Source organism: Balaenoptera musculus, chromosome 7, assembly GCF_009873245.2.
Source record: "Balaenoptera musculus isolate JJ_BM4_2016_0621 chromosome 7, mBalMus1.pri.v3, whole genome shotgun sequence".
NCBI lineage: Eukaryota > Metazoa > Chordata > Mammalia > Artiodactyla > Balaenopteridae > Balaenoptera > Balaenoptera musculus.
This window is the reverse complement of record NC_045791.1, coordinates 80,469,054-80,482,944: the sequence shown is the minus strand read 5'-3', so window position 1 is coordinate 80,482,944 and position 13,891 is coordinate 80,469,054. Positions and strand designations below refer to the sequence as shown.

General features: G+C 37.2%; 1 protein-coding gene and 1 pseudogene across 1 annotated transcript in view; one reads left to right on the top strand and one right to left on the bottom strand.

Annotated features, from left to right (window-relative positions):
* Positions 1-13,274, bottom strand: part of NBEAL1 (neurobeachin like 1) — a 165,804-nt gene extending 152,530 nt beyond the window's left edge. The window contains 2 exon segments of the mRNA XM_036857714.1: positions 12,010-12,289; positions 13,159-13,274. Of these exon segments, the coding sequence (XP_036713609.1) occupies positions 12,010-12,060 (51 nt within the window). The 5' untranslated portion in view covers positions 12,061-12,289; positions 13,159-13,274.
* On the top strand, positions 472-5,583 carry LOC118897766 (annotated as a pseudogene).
* Positions 13,275-13,891: the final 617 nt, after the last annotated feature.

Sequence of the window (13,891 nt, the reverse complement as noted above, 5' to 3'; positions counted from 1 at the left end):
TTTCCTTATGATACCACCATGACTACTAGAAAGATTTGCAGAAGGAAGAGCTGTTAATTTATTTTCAAACTCACTTCCAGATTCTTAGTTAAAATTATATCCAGATACAGATTGTATTTATGTCATTCATCCCAAGCTGTTAAATAACGAATAATTTTTATTAAAATTAAACATTCTGTGATGCACATCAACGTTCTTATGTACACTTCCTTCAACAACTGAAAAATAATAAATTTCAGAATTTTCACATCAAAAAAAAAAAAAGCCCTTACAATTTCCTTCACTCTACTTTGGGCCTATTCTGTTCTTTCCTTGTCTTCTTGAAATGGATGATACATTAATAATATATTCCTACATAACAAATTAAATTTAGGAGCTTGAACAACAAATATCATATCAGTTTTTTAGGGCCAAGAATTCAAAAACAGCTTAGGTGGGTGGCTGTGGCTCAGCATTTCTCCCAAACGTGTAATGAAGGTGGAAACTAGGGCGGCAGTCATAGCAAAGCTTGACTGGGCTGAAGGAACTACTTTCAACTTCACTCACATGGTGGCTGGCAAGGTTTCAGTTGTTCACAACATGGGCTTCTCCATAGGGCTGCTCACAACATAGCAGCTTGCTTCCCCCAGAGCGAATGATCCAAGGAAAAAAGAGTAACTGAGACGGAAACAACAGTGTCTTTTCTAATTTCGGAAATGACATACCATCAGTTTTGCCAAATTCTACTGGTCACAGACAAACCCTGATACAATGTAGGAGAGGACTATAAAAGGGCGTGAATACCAGGAGGTAGGGATCTTGAAGGCTGGCTACCACAAATGACTAGTTCATTTATTTTTAGCCTCCTTCTCTAACACATTTATAGCCATAAATTTTCCTAAGTAATGCTATAGGCACCCCCCCATTTAGAAGTTCTAAAATGCTTACTTTTATCATTCAGTTCCACCTCCCCGAAATTCTAATTTTCCTTTATTACTTGTTCTTTAATCAAAGGTTTGTTTTAAATTGTAGTTCATGACTTTTTTTTTTAAATCTTTTTGCTATTTCTTCCTTAGCAACATTTCTTCCTTAACTACATTCGTGTCAGAAAACATACTCTACTATTTCAATCATCTGAAATTTGTTGAAACTTGCTTTAAGGTCTGTCATATCATCATTTTTGTAAATATGTGTACTTGAAAGGAATGTATGGGTGTTGTTCTACATAAATCCCTTTTAAATTTGTCGATCCTATTGTTTAAATCTTCTGTATCTTTACTGATTTTTTTTCTTTGGTCTGTTCATTCTACCAATTACTGAGAAAAAAATACTAAAATATGATAAACTGAAGAAAAAAAAAACCTGCCATGATTGTCATATGTTCATTTCTCTGTAGTTCTGTCAATGCTTGCTTCAGAGACTAGGTTATGTGGTACACACAAATTTAAAACTGTTAACATTTTCCTGATGAATTGAACTGTTGTTTTGCTGAAAATGACTTTATTTCACTTTCGTCTTTGAAAAAATGTCACTTGGTTGGAAATTCTACATTAGTCTTTTCTTTAAAGATATCAATCCATTATCCTTTCCCTTCCATCATTATTACTGAAAAATCAGCTATTAATGTGTAATCCCTTTGAAGATAATCGTTTTTCCCTCTGGCAGCTTTTCAGAATTTTCTCTTTCCCTTTGGTTTTCTGCAAAACCACTGTGGTTTCACTATCATGAATCTTGGTATAGAATTTGTTTTTTCTCCTTGAGTTTTACTAGACTTCCATCAATCCTGGAAAGCTCTCACCTGCAATCTCTTCAAATATTAACATTTGTTTCATGCTTTCTTTACTCTCCTTTTCAGAGTCCAATTAAATATGTGTTATGGGTTTCCCTGGTGGCACGGTGGTTGAGAATCTGCCTGCCAATGCAGGGGACACAGGTTCGAGCCCTGGTCTGGGAAGATCCCACATGCCTCGGAGCAGCTGGGCCCGTGAGCCACAATTACTGAGCCTGCGCGTCTGGAGCCTGTGCTCCGCCACAAGAGAGGCCGCGATAGTGAGAGGCCCGCGCACCGCGATGAAGAGTGGCCCCCGCTTGCCACAACTAGAGAAAGCCCTCGCACAGAAACGAAGACCCAACACAGCCATAAATAAATAAATAAATACTTTAAAAAAATATGTGTTAAATGTTTTCATACTATCCTTCAGAACCTTCCATATTTTCAACTCTTTGACTTCCTAGGATATATTCTAAAAGAATTCTTGTGACCTCCCTTCCAACTCTCTAATTCTCTTCAGCTATCTAAACTCGCATCCAATTTATTGGTTTTTAAATATCATTATTGGGATTTCTTTCCTATTTCTAGACATTCTTTTTTACAACTGCTTTTTATACCATATTTCTCTGATTCTAAGACATAATTTTTTACATTTTGGCATCTTTGAAATCAAAATGCATCTTACAATTGCTCTCAGAAAGGATGATGTTACATTTGTCACTGCCTGTGCACACCTGGTAACAGGTGTTCATGGTGATGTCCTTTTGCTAGATTTATGTGCATAGCTAGTACTCCAACATGTTGAGATTACCTGCTGTTCAAAATGTCTTCAAAATATTATACTAAATTAATCAGTAAAATGAAGTTATTGTGTACACAGATAGGCATGAAAACAGAGCAGCAGAGTATAATTTGACATTAGCGATGAGAATCTATACTAAGATTGCTTTTCCTTTGTACTTTTGTTCATGCCTTATATGTGTATGGAACACCCTCTGTGACTATTAAACTATTAATTCTTTAAAACCTCAATTAAATGCTACCTCTTCAACTAAGCAATCACTGATGACTTCATTCATCCTCCCTTAGGTCTCACATCCTACAATCTAAGTGGGAAACTGACTCTAGTTGGAAAAGCATGACCTCAGATAAAGTCACAGTCAATTAACCAGATGAAAGTTATAAAATTTTGATGGAAATTCTGATAAAAGACAGTCACATCCAGGAAAGATTTGGAAACCATTTTAACACAAACAAAAGAAGCAATATTCTAATAAAGGCCTGTGCATAAAAATAGGCTTAGAATACACCAACCCCTAGTGGGAAAGATTTTAATTTTTACTTTAGGTATTTCTTAAATTTTAAGTAACTATTCATTCAGATAACTACTTTAATAAAGTTCTACATTTGATCAATAGAGTGTAGAGAATTCTCAGTTAAAATTAGCAAGGCTTGAAAAGACCAACATCTAGAGTATTGGAATGTTAGGTATAATATGTCCTGTTGCTTTTTGTGTTCATCTTGGAGTTTCACACATAGTTAACAGGTAAAGAAATTTCTGCTTCAAGTGTTTTTGGGAAGTCAGTCAAGTGATCAGGTAGCACTGCGGTGCAGGATGTCAATAATAGGGAAGGTTGTGCATATATGGGGACAGGGGGTACATCGGAACCTCCTGTGCTTTCTGTTCAATTTTGCTGTGAACCTAAAACTGCTCTAAAAAAATAGTTTATTAATTTTTTTTAAATGACCAAATTTTTTAAAAGAGGAAAAATACTAAATTCAAGGGATAAAATGACAGTAAATAACATGAACATACAGTAGGCATCCAATAAAAACTAACTAAATTGGACTTAAAAGTTTAAAACAATATTCAAGTTTCATATCAGATGGAAGTTTTTCAAATTTGATATCCTAATGATTTGTAGTAGTAAACGTAACTAATTTACAGACTTTTCGATCACATGCATAAAAGTACTCTAACTAAAAATCTCTGAATAATGAAATTTTTACTTTCTTTTTGCATATCTGTATTTTCTAAATTTTCTACAGTTAACTTGTATACCTTAAATTTAAAATTTTTTAAAGCTTGGTGTAAAAGTAAAACATCTTTACTACTTTTCCTTAGAGCATAAATCTAAATTAGAAAGTCTATATATTGTCATGCTTCAAATGAGATTCATTCATTAGAAAAATGAAATTTTATATTTTAAAACTTAAATGTTATATTTTGACAAAAATCATAAGTCAAAATTATTCAATAAAAAAGTATAAACCCACCTCACAATGACACCATAAATTGAAATAGTACATATCTTTCCTACTATTCTAAAGTTTATTATCAGGGAAGATCATGTAGTAGTTAAATTAAAGGCATCAAACAAAACCACTGGGGTTTTTTTAGAGACAAACTGTTTTGAAATGCTTGAATGACTTTTGTGTGAAATGCATGGATCAGTTAATGCTGTGGCTCAACCAGAGAATAATTTTACCAGTCTAAATTTAAGTCACAAGACATAAATTAAAAGAAAATGCTGATATTCCTTAGATATAGTTAAGAATAAGTTTGAAAGGTCCCTGGCCAGATAAGTACAAAAATCAAGAGTAAACATTTTAAAACTTTAATAGCAGTTTGTCAGTGATTTTAAGTCTGTTGGATTCAATTTAAAAATAAAATGGGGACTTGTATTTTTAACATCTTTTTTCCCCACTCTTTTTAGAACTACTTTGCTAAAGCCACCAATAATCTCTTAACTGTGGAATCCAATACACACTCCATAATGCTTTTCTTCAAAGCTATGTTGAATTTGACATCCCTCTACTTTCTGAGGCAACCACTCACTCCTGGCTCTCCTCCCAAACTCCTGACTCTTCTTCCTCTATCCTCCTCTTAAAAGATAATATTCTTCAGGACTCCCTGACTTTTGAGCCTCTTCCCTTCTTACTCTCATGTAACTCTTCAAAAATTGCCAGTATGACAACTCTCAATCTTTATTTCCAGCATAGACGGCCTTCTGAACTCCATTTCGTGGGGTGTTTCTCTACCTAGATATCCCCAGGCACTGCAAACTCACATGTTTACCTGAAAACCTAGTGAACTTGCACTAGCTAACTTGGTGAATGGGATGACCTAGTACCAGTCCTGCAAACCAAAAACCTAAAATTATTTTGGGCTCTTCCTTTTCCCTCTTCCTCCACATCTACACATTGAAGGGCTATCAATTCAACCTTCTACCAGGGAAATTTAAATTTTGATATTCAAAAGGAAAGAATAATAAAATATTTTCATGCATCGTAACAACTTTTTAGAGTAGTGCATAAGCTCCTCAAGTCAAACCACAAGGTAGTAATAATATTCCTTCCTAAGGGCAAATCTCACATCTATTGACAAAAAATACTCATTTCTTGCTTTCTTTCACATCTAACTTCCTAAAATGAACATGTAATTGGTAACCAATACTACTAAGCTGATGATTTTGTTTTGTTTTGCCTTAGAGTCAAACAACATTACTTTCTTTATATACAAAGTCATTATTAAGCCAGAGTAAATTGAGAGCTATTTCTATCTACACTTTGCACATACCAGAGACTTATTAAAAATGGGCTGCGGTGGCAGGGTTGGGGGAAAGGGCAGCAGGTGCCACATCGGGCCGCGAAGGTGGCAAGAAGAAGCCCCTGAAGCAGCCCAAGAAGCAAGCCAAGGATATGGATGAGGAAGATAAGGCATTCAAGCAGAAACAGAAGGAAGAGCAAAAGAAACTTGAGGAGCTAAAAGCGAAGGCCGTGGGAAAGGCCCCCTGGTCACAGGTGGAATTAAGAAATCTGGCAAAAAGTAAGCTGCTCCTTGTGCCTGAAGCAATGATGATCCTTAATTCCATTCCTGTTTAAACATCTGGATTAAACATCTGGATTCCCTGCCATAACATCTGTTGCCACCCATAGCTAGAATAAGTGTTGTCTTGGAACCTACTGCACATTTAAGAATAAACTTTTGTAAAAAAAAAAAAAAAAAAAAAAAAAAAAATCATACAGTGGCTCATCTTTAGTTCCTCTCAGCCATTTTTACGTCAGCTGAGATCTGCATAAACCCAGCCCAGAATCCTGCCAAACTATGTTCTTAAGCCCCTGTCCTATCCTGAATTCTGTACCACCTGGAATTAAACCAACTCATTTGAAATGAAAAAAAAAAAAGGGCTAAATTATAAGGGTTGATGTATATTGGTACGTCTTGCCAAAAGTTTCACTTACAATTACAACCAAAATTGTATAAATAAATTACAATTTTCTCATTAGAAGAATATTCATTCATCCGTTTTTTTTCCAAATCTATATATAAAAAGAGGCACATGCCTTTTTATCTGAATAAAACACCTCTAAATTCTGTTTTCCTTATGAAGCAAAACTTTTATTCTGAAAAGGAAGTTTACTCTGAGCTCATTGCAAAACTATCTATTTCAGTCATATTCCAGATTTAGCAGGACAAAGGGCAACAGCAGGAAATGGAGCATCACCAAGACGCAAAACAAACTTGGTTTAGAGTAAAAAAAAAAAATCCCAAATCATTACTGGGATAATTAAGCGCTATGCTTGAAAGCAAAAATACATACAGATTAAAAATTAAGATGCGGGGACTTCCCTGGTGGTGCAGTGGTTAAGAATCCTCCTGCCAATGCAGGGGACACGGGTTTGAGCCCTGGTCCAGGAAGATCCCACATGCCGCGGAGCAACTAAGTCCGTGCACCACAACTACTGAACCTGCGCTCTAGAGCCCACAAGCCGTAATTACTGAGCCCACAAGCCGTAATTACTGAGCCCACATGCCACAACTACTGAAGCCTGCGCACCTAGAGCCCGTGCTCCGCAACAGAAACCATCGCAATGAGAAGCCTGCACACCTCAACGAAGAGTAGCCCCTACTCACCACAACTAGAGAAAGCCCGTGTGCAGCAACAAAGACCCAACGCAGCCAAAAATTAATTAATTAATTTAAAAATAAAATAAAATAAAAATTAAGACGTTCATGAGCACAGCTTCATCACTACTGGTAAAAAGACAAGAGAGTATTTCCCACTATCATTATACCATATAAACACAAAATGGAAGTAATCTTGATACACATACTCTCATGCTCACATACGTATTCTTTACATGCTAATAAAGATTACATTTTTATATCTCTTAGCTTACCCTTACAGTGCATTTAAATACAGTCAATTCATTTTGTTCTCAACAACTTTGAAAGATACGCAAAATAATTATTTTTCCCATTTGACACATGAAAAAACTGAAACATAAAGAAACTAGGTAACCTGTCTTTGGGTCCTTAAAATCAGAAACAGAATTGGGACTAAATCTTGGCTCTAATTCTGAAGTTTCACAAAATTTTTCAGTGTAAACTGAAGCTCAAAAAAAAAAAAAGCTAGTGACAAAAATGAACCATGAATTTCAACCCACATTGCCACATTTCAAAACGTCATGTTTTTACTCACTTTGTATCTTTTTACTGAGTTAACGCATTTGATACTTTCCATTACACAGAACAAAAATGACTTAATCTTATGAAAGAATTTGAGGACTCAGTTTCTTCTGCATATTTTGGTGACCAACTGTAGCACTACCAAAAGGCTAAATGTTGAACAGAAATATATCCTTATGCCTATCTAAGGGGAGCAGCTGAGACAGGGATACATACGTATCTGTTCTATGCAACATACGAATTCCAAAAAGTTGTATGATAATGTAGAAACCAAAACTGTTTTCAGCGCCATCTCTCTTACCACAAGCACATTAAGAAATAATGTCAAAAGAAACAGGGAATTACATGGTGCCTAACACAGATAATATAAAGTAAAATCTTTAGATATTAAAAAATAAAGTTACCTTCTACACTTGAGAAAAGTATGCTCAGATAAGAAGTAGTTAACTACTGAACTAAAATCCAGATACAAAATTAAACCTGTTTCCAAGTTAATATTTAACTTATAAGAGCTATATGAAATGCACTGTTGATGAAATCCTTGACCCTGGGTGGGGATGACTGGAGGCAAGAAAAGTTCAGACTAACATAACTTAAATTAGTAGCCTAATACATTAGTGAAAGGACCCTGTATAGAGCAGGAATGCTGGGTAATCAGAAATCATCCTGCCTCTATTATGTAATAACTACATGAGGTTAATAAATAACCTACTAGGAAGATGCATGTTCTTGACAATGCAATTAAATCCTATTCCTAGAAAGTGAAAAATTAGACCTGAAAACTTTGGTTAAAAAACAACTGCAGGGGCTTCCCTGGTGGCGCAGTGGTTGAGAATCTGCCTGCTAATGCAGGGACACGGGTTCGAGCCCTGGTCTGGGAAGATCCCACATGCCACGGAGCGGCTGGGCCCGTGAGCCACAACTACTGAGCCTGCGCGTCTGGAGCCTGTGCCCCGCAACGGGAGAGGCCGCGATAGTGAAAGGCCCGCGCACCGCGATGAAGAGCGGTCCCCGCACCGCGACGAAGAGTGGCCCCCACTTGCCGCAACTAGAGAAAGCCCTCGCACGAACCGAAGACCCAGCACAGCCAAAAATAAATAAATAAATGAAAATAAAAAAAAAAGTAAAAAAAAAAAAAAAAAAACAAACTGCAAAGTTTTTTACCCAAATTCTTTTGAAATATTGCATTTAATATACAGGGACCCATCTGGTAAACTCTGAAACCAGGAATTTATTTTAATTCTACTTTAAAAAACTTTAATCACTAGTATTTTAGGCTTGCAACTAAACCCAGACTAATGGGAAGAAGACATATTATATATCTCCTTAGTGTTCCTTTGACCCAACAGTATTATCTAAGGGTTATTTCTGATAGAGTCCTATTTAAATACCTATTGAACTTTCATAATGCTCAATGGCAACCTTTAAAACATCACTTTACATAGAACTCTATGATGCCACCTTAATATTCATCTATTGCTAACACACTGTGGAATACACGTGCCGAGGTTAGCACTGTAGCAAATACAAAAGATGTCTTAACCATACATATTGCCTTGAAGCAGACCTTCATAAATCTTCAAAGTCGTCTTCTTTAATCAGGTATGTATACAGTGTTTGATATGAATAGCATACCAAACAGGGCAGCAAAATAATAGACAATGTTTAAATTTTAACCATTAAGGATGAACTTGATACTCAAGAAAAATAATTGGTCACCTTTGGAGGATGCTAGCAATCAAGTCATTATTCTGAAAACAAACAAAGAATCAAAGTTTATTTTGCCTGCCTTCCCTTTAAGGAACTGTCATCAAATAACTGATATGGGACATTTCTCTATATATGTTCTACTCATAAATAAAGAAATGATAAAATCTGAATATCACAGTTTTGCAAACTCCTAATGAAATAATGCATATAGGCAAAAGTCATGATGGCCAAGACACTCATTAATTATCTAGCCTCCAGCCGCCAAGGAGAATGTGAATCCATCAAGTCTCTAGATCTGCCAGTTTGCAGACACCAATAGAAGTAACTATTAAAATCAAGAGAATTCAACCAGCAAAACCCAGACTGAGGAAATTCTAATGTCAAAATCTGGTTTCTTCAACAAATACACAGAAGGGATAAAAAGTGTGGTGAGGAGGAACCCATAGATTAAAAGACTTAACAAATTTTCAGCAAAATACAACATGTATGTTTTGTTTAAATATTGTGTCAGACAAACAGTAGCAAAATAAGAACCATTATGAAGCTACAGGAAAGTTTGAAGACCAACCAGATATTTGATGATTTAAAGAATTATATTGAGATTATGTTTTTAAGAGGAGTTCTTATAATATAGGTATATTTTAAAATATTTATGGATAAGATATGTTGTCTGGGATTTGCTTTAAAATAATTCAGGGGTAGAGGGAAGGGTAGTGGAGGGTTCTATGTAAAACATCACTGAATATGAACTGATAGCTACTGAAGCACAGTAACAGATACAAAGGGTTCAGTACAGTATCTTCTCTATTTGTGCCTGTTTGAAATTTTTCACAATAAAAGCTTTAAAAAGAAGATGAACTAAAAGTTCTATACGATAATCCACAGAATAAGGACAAAAAAGCTCCACGTCCCTCAGAGGTCAAAATAAATGAAAATCTTATGGTGAGTTAGACAAGAATTCTCCTTGTATACACACTACTACTTGACAAATAAGAAAACTGAGACCCAAAGAGATAAGTCTTGCTCAAGGTCAAAAAACAAAGCAGCAACAGAGCCAAAACTAGACTCCACAATTGCAAGCCCAAAAAGAGATCTTAGTTGGAGCTAAGTTAAGAGAAGATCTGAGCAGTCCTGAAGCAGTCTGAAAAGCCTGTCAAAGGTACAAAAAAAAGTCTATTAAGTTAGTCAGGAGGAAAAAAGAAAGTCAGGTGGTTTGAAGGGTCATATGCTAGAGTGACAGCAATAAGGCTAGAGAGAAAGTACTATAGAGAACCGGGTATTTGGTAATCATTCTCACTAGGGAAAAGAAGTGTAAACCTATGATGCATATTTGGAAGCTACTTGAATTCAAGGTATTGGAAAAGAAAAGAATAGGTGTTGTCTAGCTACAAGTACCTTATCATGAACTGGTGAAACATAAAATCATTATTTTAAATAATGAATTTTTGAAAACCGTTGAAAAAAATTTTAATCTTATTAAGTGCACAAGTGATTTAACTCTTTAACATAAAATGCGATTTATCTTCCTGTCCAAGAATAGGCTTCAAAATTTGACCATGAAGGTCCTTCATTATTTACTCAGACATTCTCATAAAAGAGTAAGGATTCACTTTTATGTTAAGTCATTAAGAACAAATTCTGTGTTTGTCGAACAAACTACACTATCTTTTCAATAAGCACAGTGTCGCCTGAATAAAACATGAACTCGACCTAGAAACAATATAACTAATTAATAAGGAAATGTAATCCCATTTACTTTTTTGTCATTCTGAAAATGTAAAACCTAGTAAGTTTGATGGATTTTTTAAAAAATAATTTTCAAACGAGTACTGGGCATGCATACTAAAATGCATTTTTAATTTTTGGCTGACGTGTTAGTGACTGTTTTCAAGAGTGGTGAATTGGATTCCTTTTTATTGGAAGAGTGGTCTATTTTTAAAAAGACATTTCTGGCATTAAATTACACAAGACTAAAAGCTATTTTAAAATTCATATTAAATATTTCAAAGTATATGTCCTTCAGTAACTGTAAAAAATACCAAACCAGGAAGTCATAGAAAATTCCAGTGTGAGCTCTAATATTTAATATTAAGATAACTGAGATCATCTGTTTAAAGAATAACTTCAAAGAACTTTTAGTTCTTTAAAAGCTGAAAGTATAGAAAGGGAGCCCTACAGGATAATGCAGAAATGGAAGCTGAGACTTGAGAACTTCACCACGCAGACCTAAAGTAACTTAAGGAGTAAGTTAGAGATGTTACTCTGACCCTTGCAGTATCTTCAAAGTAATAATATAGCTCCTCACTTGAAAAACATATTTTTAAAGTAGAACCCTTCTTCTCCATAACCTAAATCAAAGCTAACATGTAAAATTCACAATAAAGACAAATGGAGAAAAACTTATTTTTGAATGACGAAGAAAAAATAATGAGCAGTCATAATGGATAAGAGCATGGACTTCAATCAGGCAGTTGTGAGTTCCCGGAAGCAGGAGGGGCTGCTTCTCACTAACCCCTTTAAACTCTGCATCAGTTTTTCTCATCAGTAAAAAGGATAATTACGATACCCATCTCACAGGATTGTTGTGAGGATCAAGAGAGACAATGTTTATAAGGTGCTAATATCAGGGCAAGCTTACAGTAACCACCTCAAATCAATAGCATTTTTATATAATAATCTTTTAATTTAAAAGATTAATTATGAGAAAAATGCTTAATGCTCTTCTCATAAAAATATCTCTATCTGTACTCCCAGTTGTGGGAGGAAAAAAAAAAGCACAAACAAAATACAATGTTTTATTTTTCTCAAAGGTCATAATTTTACTTCATATAACTTTAGGATCCCTGAAGACAAATATCAAATTAAAACCACATCCTACAGTTTTTAAGAGCATGCCAATATTGTGTATGTGTTCAAACGTGAAAAAGTGGAAAACAGAAAATCCTGTGTTTTTAAATTTGGGGTCATTACTATGAATAAATATGCTACTATCCATTAAATAAAGTGCTAATAAGGCCAGTCACAAAATTTTATAACAAAGTATCTTAAAACTTAGAATAAAAAGGAAAGCAGTTACCTTCGCACAATAAAGCATCCAAAGTTCAAAGAGTCTCTCTCTGGATGCCATTCTGGCTTTCACTCTGGCACTTTAATTTTTCCTCAAAAAAAAAAAAAAGTTCAAGACCACAGCATGTTCATTTTATTTTCCAAGTTTTTCAGCCGTTACAGTAAAGCTCAAAGCAGTAGGGAAAACAAAAAGAAGTGAAACAAATGGACTGTCTTCTGGTCAATAAAATTCAGTTTCAGCAGTTACTCCAACCTATCTTCATCAGTGGTCGTTGGGCAATTAGATAAATCTGTGAAAGAGAAAAATATGCAAGGATTTGCTTTAAAAGAGGCCATGTTAATAATTATAGGTTTATCAGAACTAGAGATTTATCTAACTCACTTCCCACCAACAACCGGCTAAGCTTTTCCAACTGATTGGATTTCATAGAAACTTGTGTTTCAGGAAAACATCACAGCTAATACAATATATCACATCAACCACAAAGTCAGAATCCTCTGGGCAGAACTCAAAGATGAGTACTCATAACAAAAAATGTGTCCAATGATAATAAACAGAAAAAAAACGCCGCTCCCATTCATACATTTTCTATAAACATAGAAAAAGTACACTTACTACTGACATATTTCAAAGACATAGAATCCCTCAGAATTTTCTAGTCTGCTTCTTCAAACTTGTTGGGAATGTTTGTCGTGTGTTGCAGGGCAGGGCGTGGGGAGGAGGGTGAAGAATTCCTGGTTTGTTTGAACAATCCTCAGAGAGTGAAAGTCGGCCTGCCCACCTGACCTCTCTACCTCTCCATCCAGTAAGAAGAAAGGAGCACGCACGCACCGGCAAGGAAAACACCCCGGGAAAGCCTCCAAATGTTTTGGGGGACCTTTAAATTTCCTCCTCGCATCCCAGACAACCGAAAGGGAGGCAAAACTTTAGATGTGCCAAGCTGCCAAGAAGCTTTGGAGAGGGGGCAAAGCGAGCTTGGCATCCACCGACCGCTATCCACGCCCCTCCCGACCGCACCGGGACACACCCGGGTCAACCTCGCCCCCTCACGGCCGCCCCTCACTCTACGGCGCGTTCACCACCAAGCACCCGGAGCCCTCCCATTTCTGCCACGCGGCCCCCTCTTCCACTACGACCCGCTCCCCTCACCGCGCTCACATTGGACGGTTGCGGTACCGCTGCCGCCGCCGCCCGCCAGGCCGACGTCTAACTTGCTTCCCTCGCCCTCTTCCCAAGCTCAAGCCCCGTATTACCCCGTAGCTAGGCAAGAGGGCGGGAGAGGGGAGGCGGGGCGACGACAACGCGAGGCGGGGCGCGGGGCTAGGAGGAGACAGGGGCGGGGCTGTCCTCACGGCTACTGATTCCGGCCCTCTAAGGATTTCCCCGCCCCGGGGCAGTAGCTGCTCATTGGTCGCGAAGGCTGGGAGGGGGCGGGATAACCTGAAGCCGCGCCCCTGCATACCTGCGCAGTCGCAGTCGACCCGGCTCTTGAAGACCCGGCGGCGGTGCGCGGCAGCGCGCGGCGGAGCGCTCCAGTCTTCCCCGAGGTGGCCCGCGTAGGAGGACCGACGTGCTTACGTCCACCCACCGCCGCTGCTGCGGAGGAGCAGACAGCGTTCGGCTGATGGCGTCATTTCCGCGAGTCATCTGAGGGCAGGGAACCGTACCGTGATAACTAAAGCGGATTTCATTTTGATTTCTTTTTGTAAAAAGGAGATTGGTCGTGGGAGTGTATAGTGAGAACAGACAGCTGCTCTCACACCCCTGCAAAAATCTTTTCCCTTAATCGTGTTTGTGCCTCATACTTTCGCTGTCGCCGGATGTCAAGTGCAAAGGGTTTATTTTACCACTACTCAAGGCTTCAAAAGGGTATAGCTCTTACAAGAAAAGA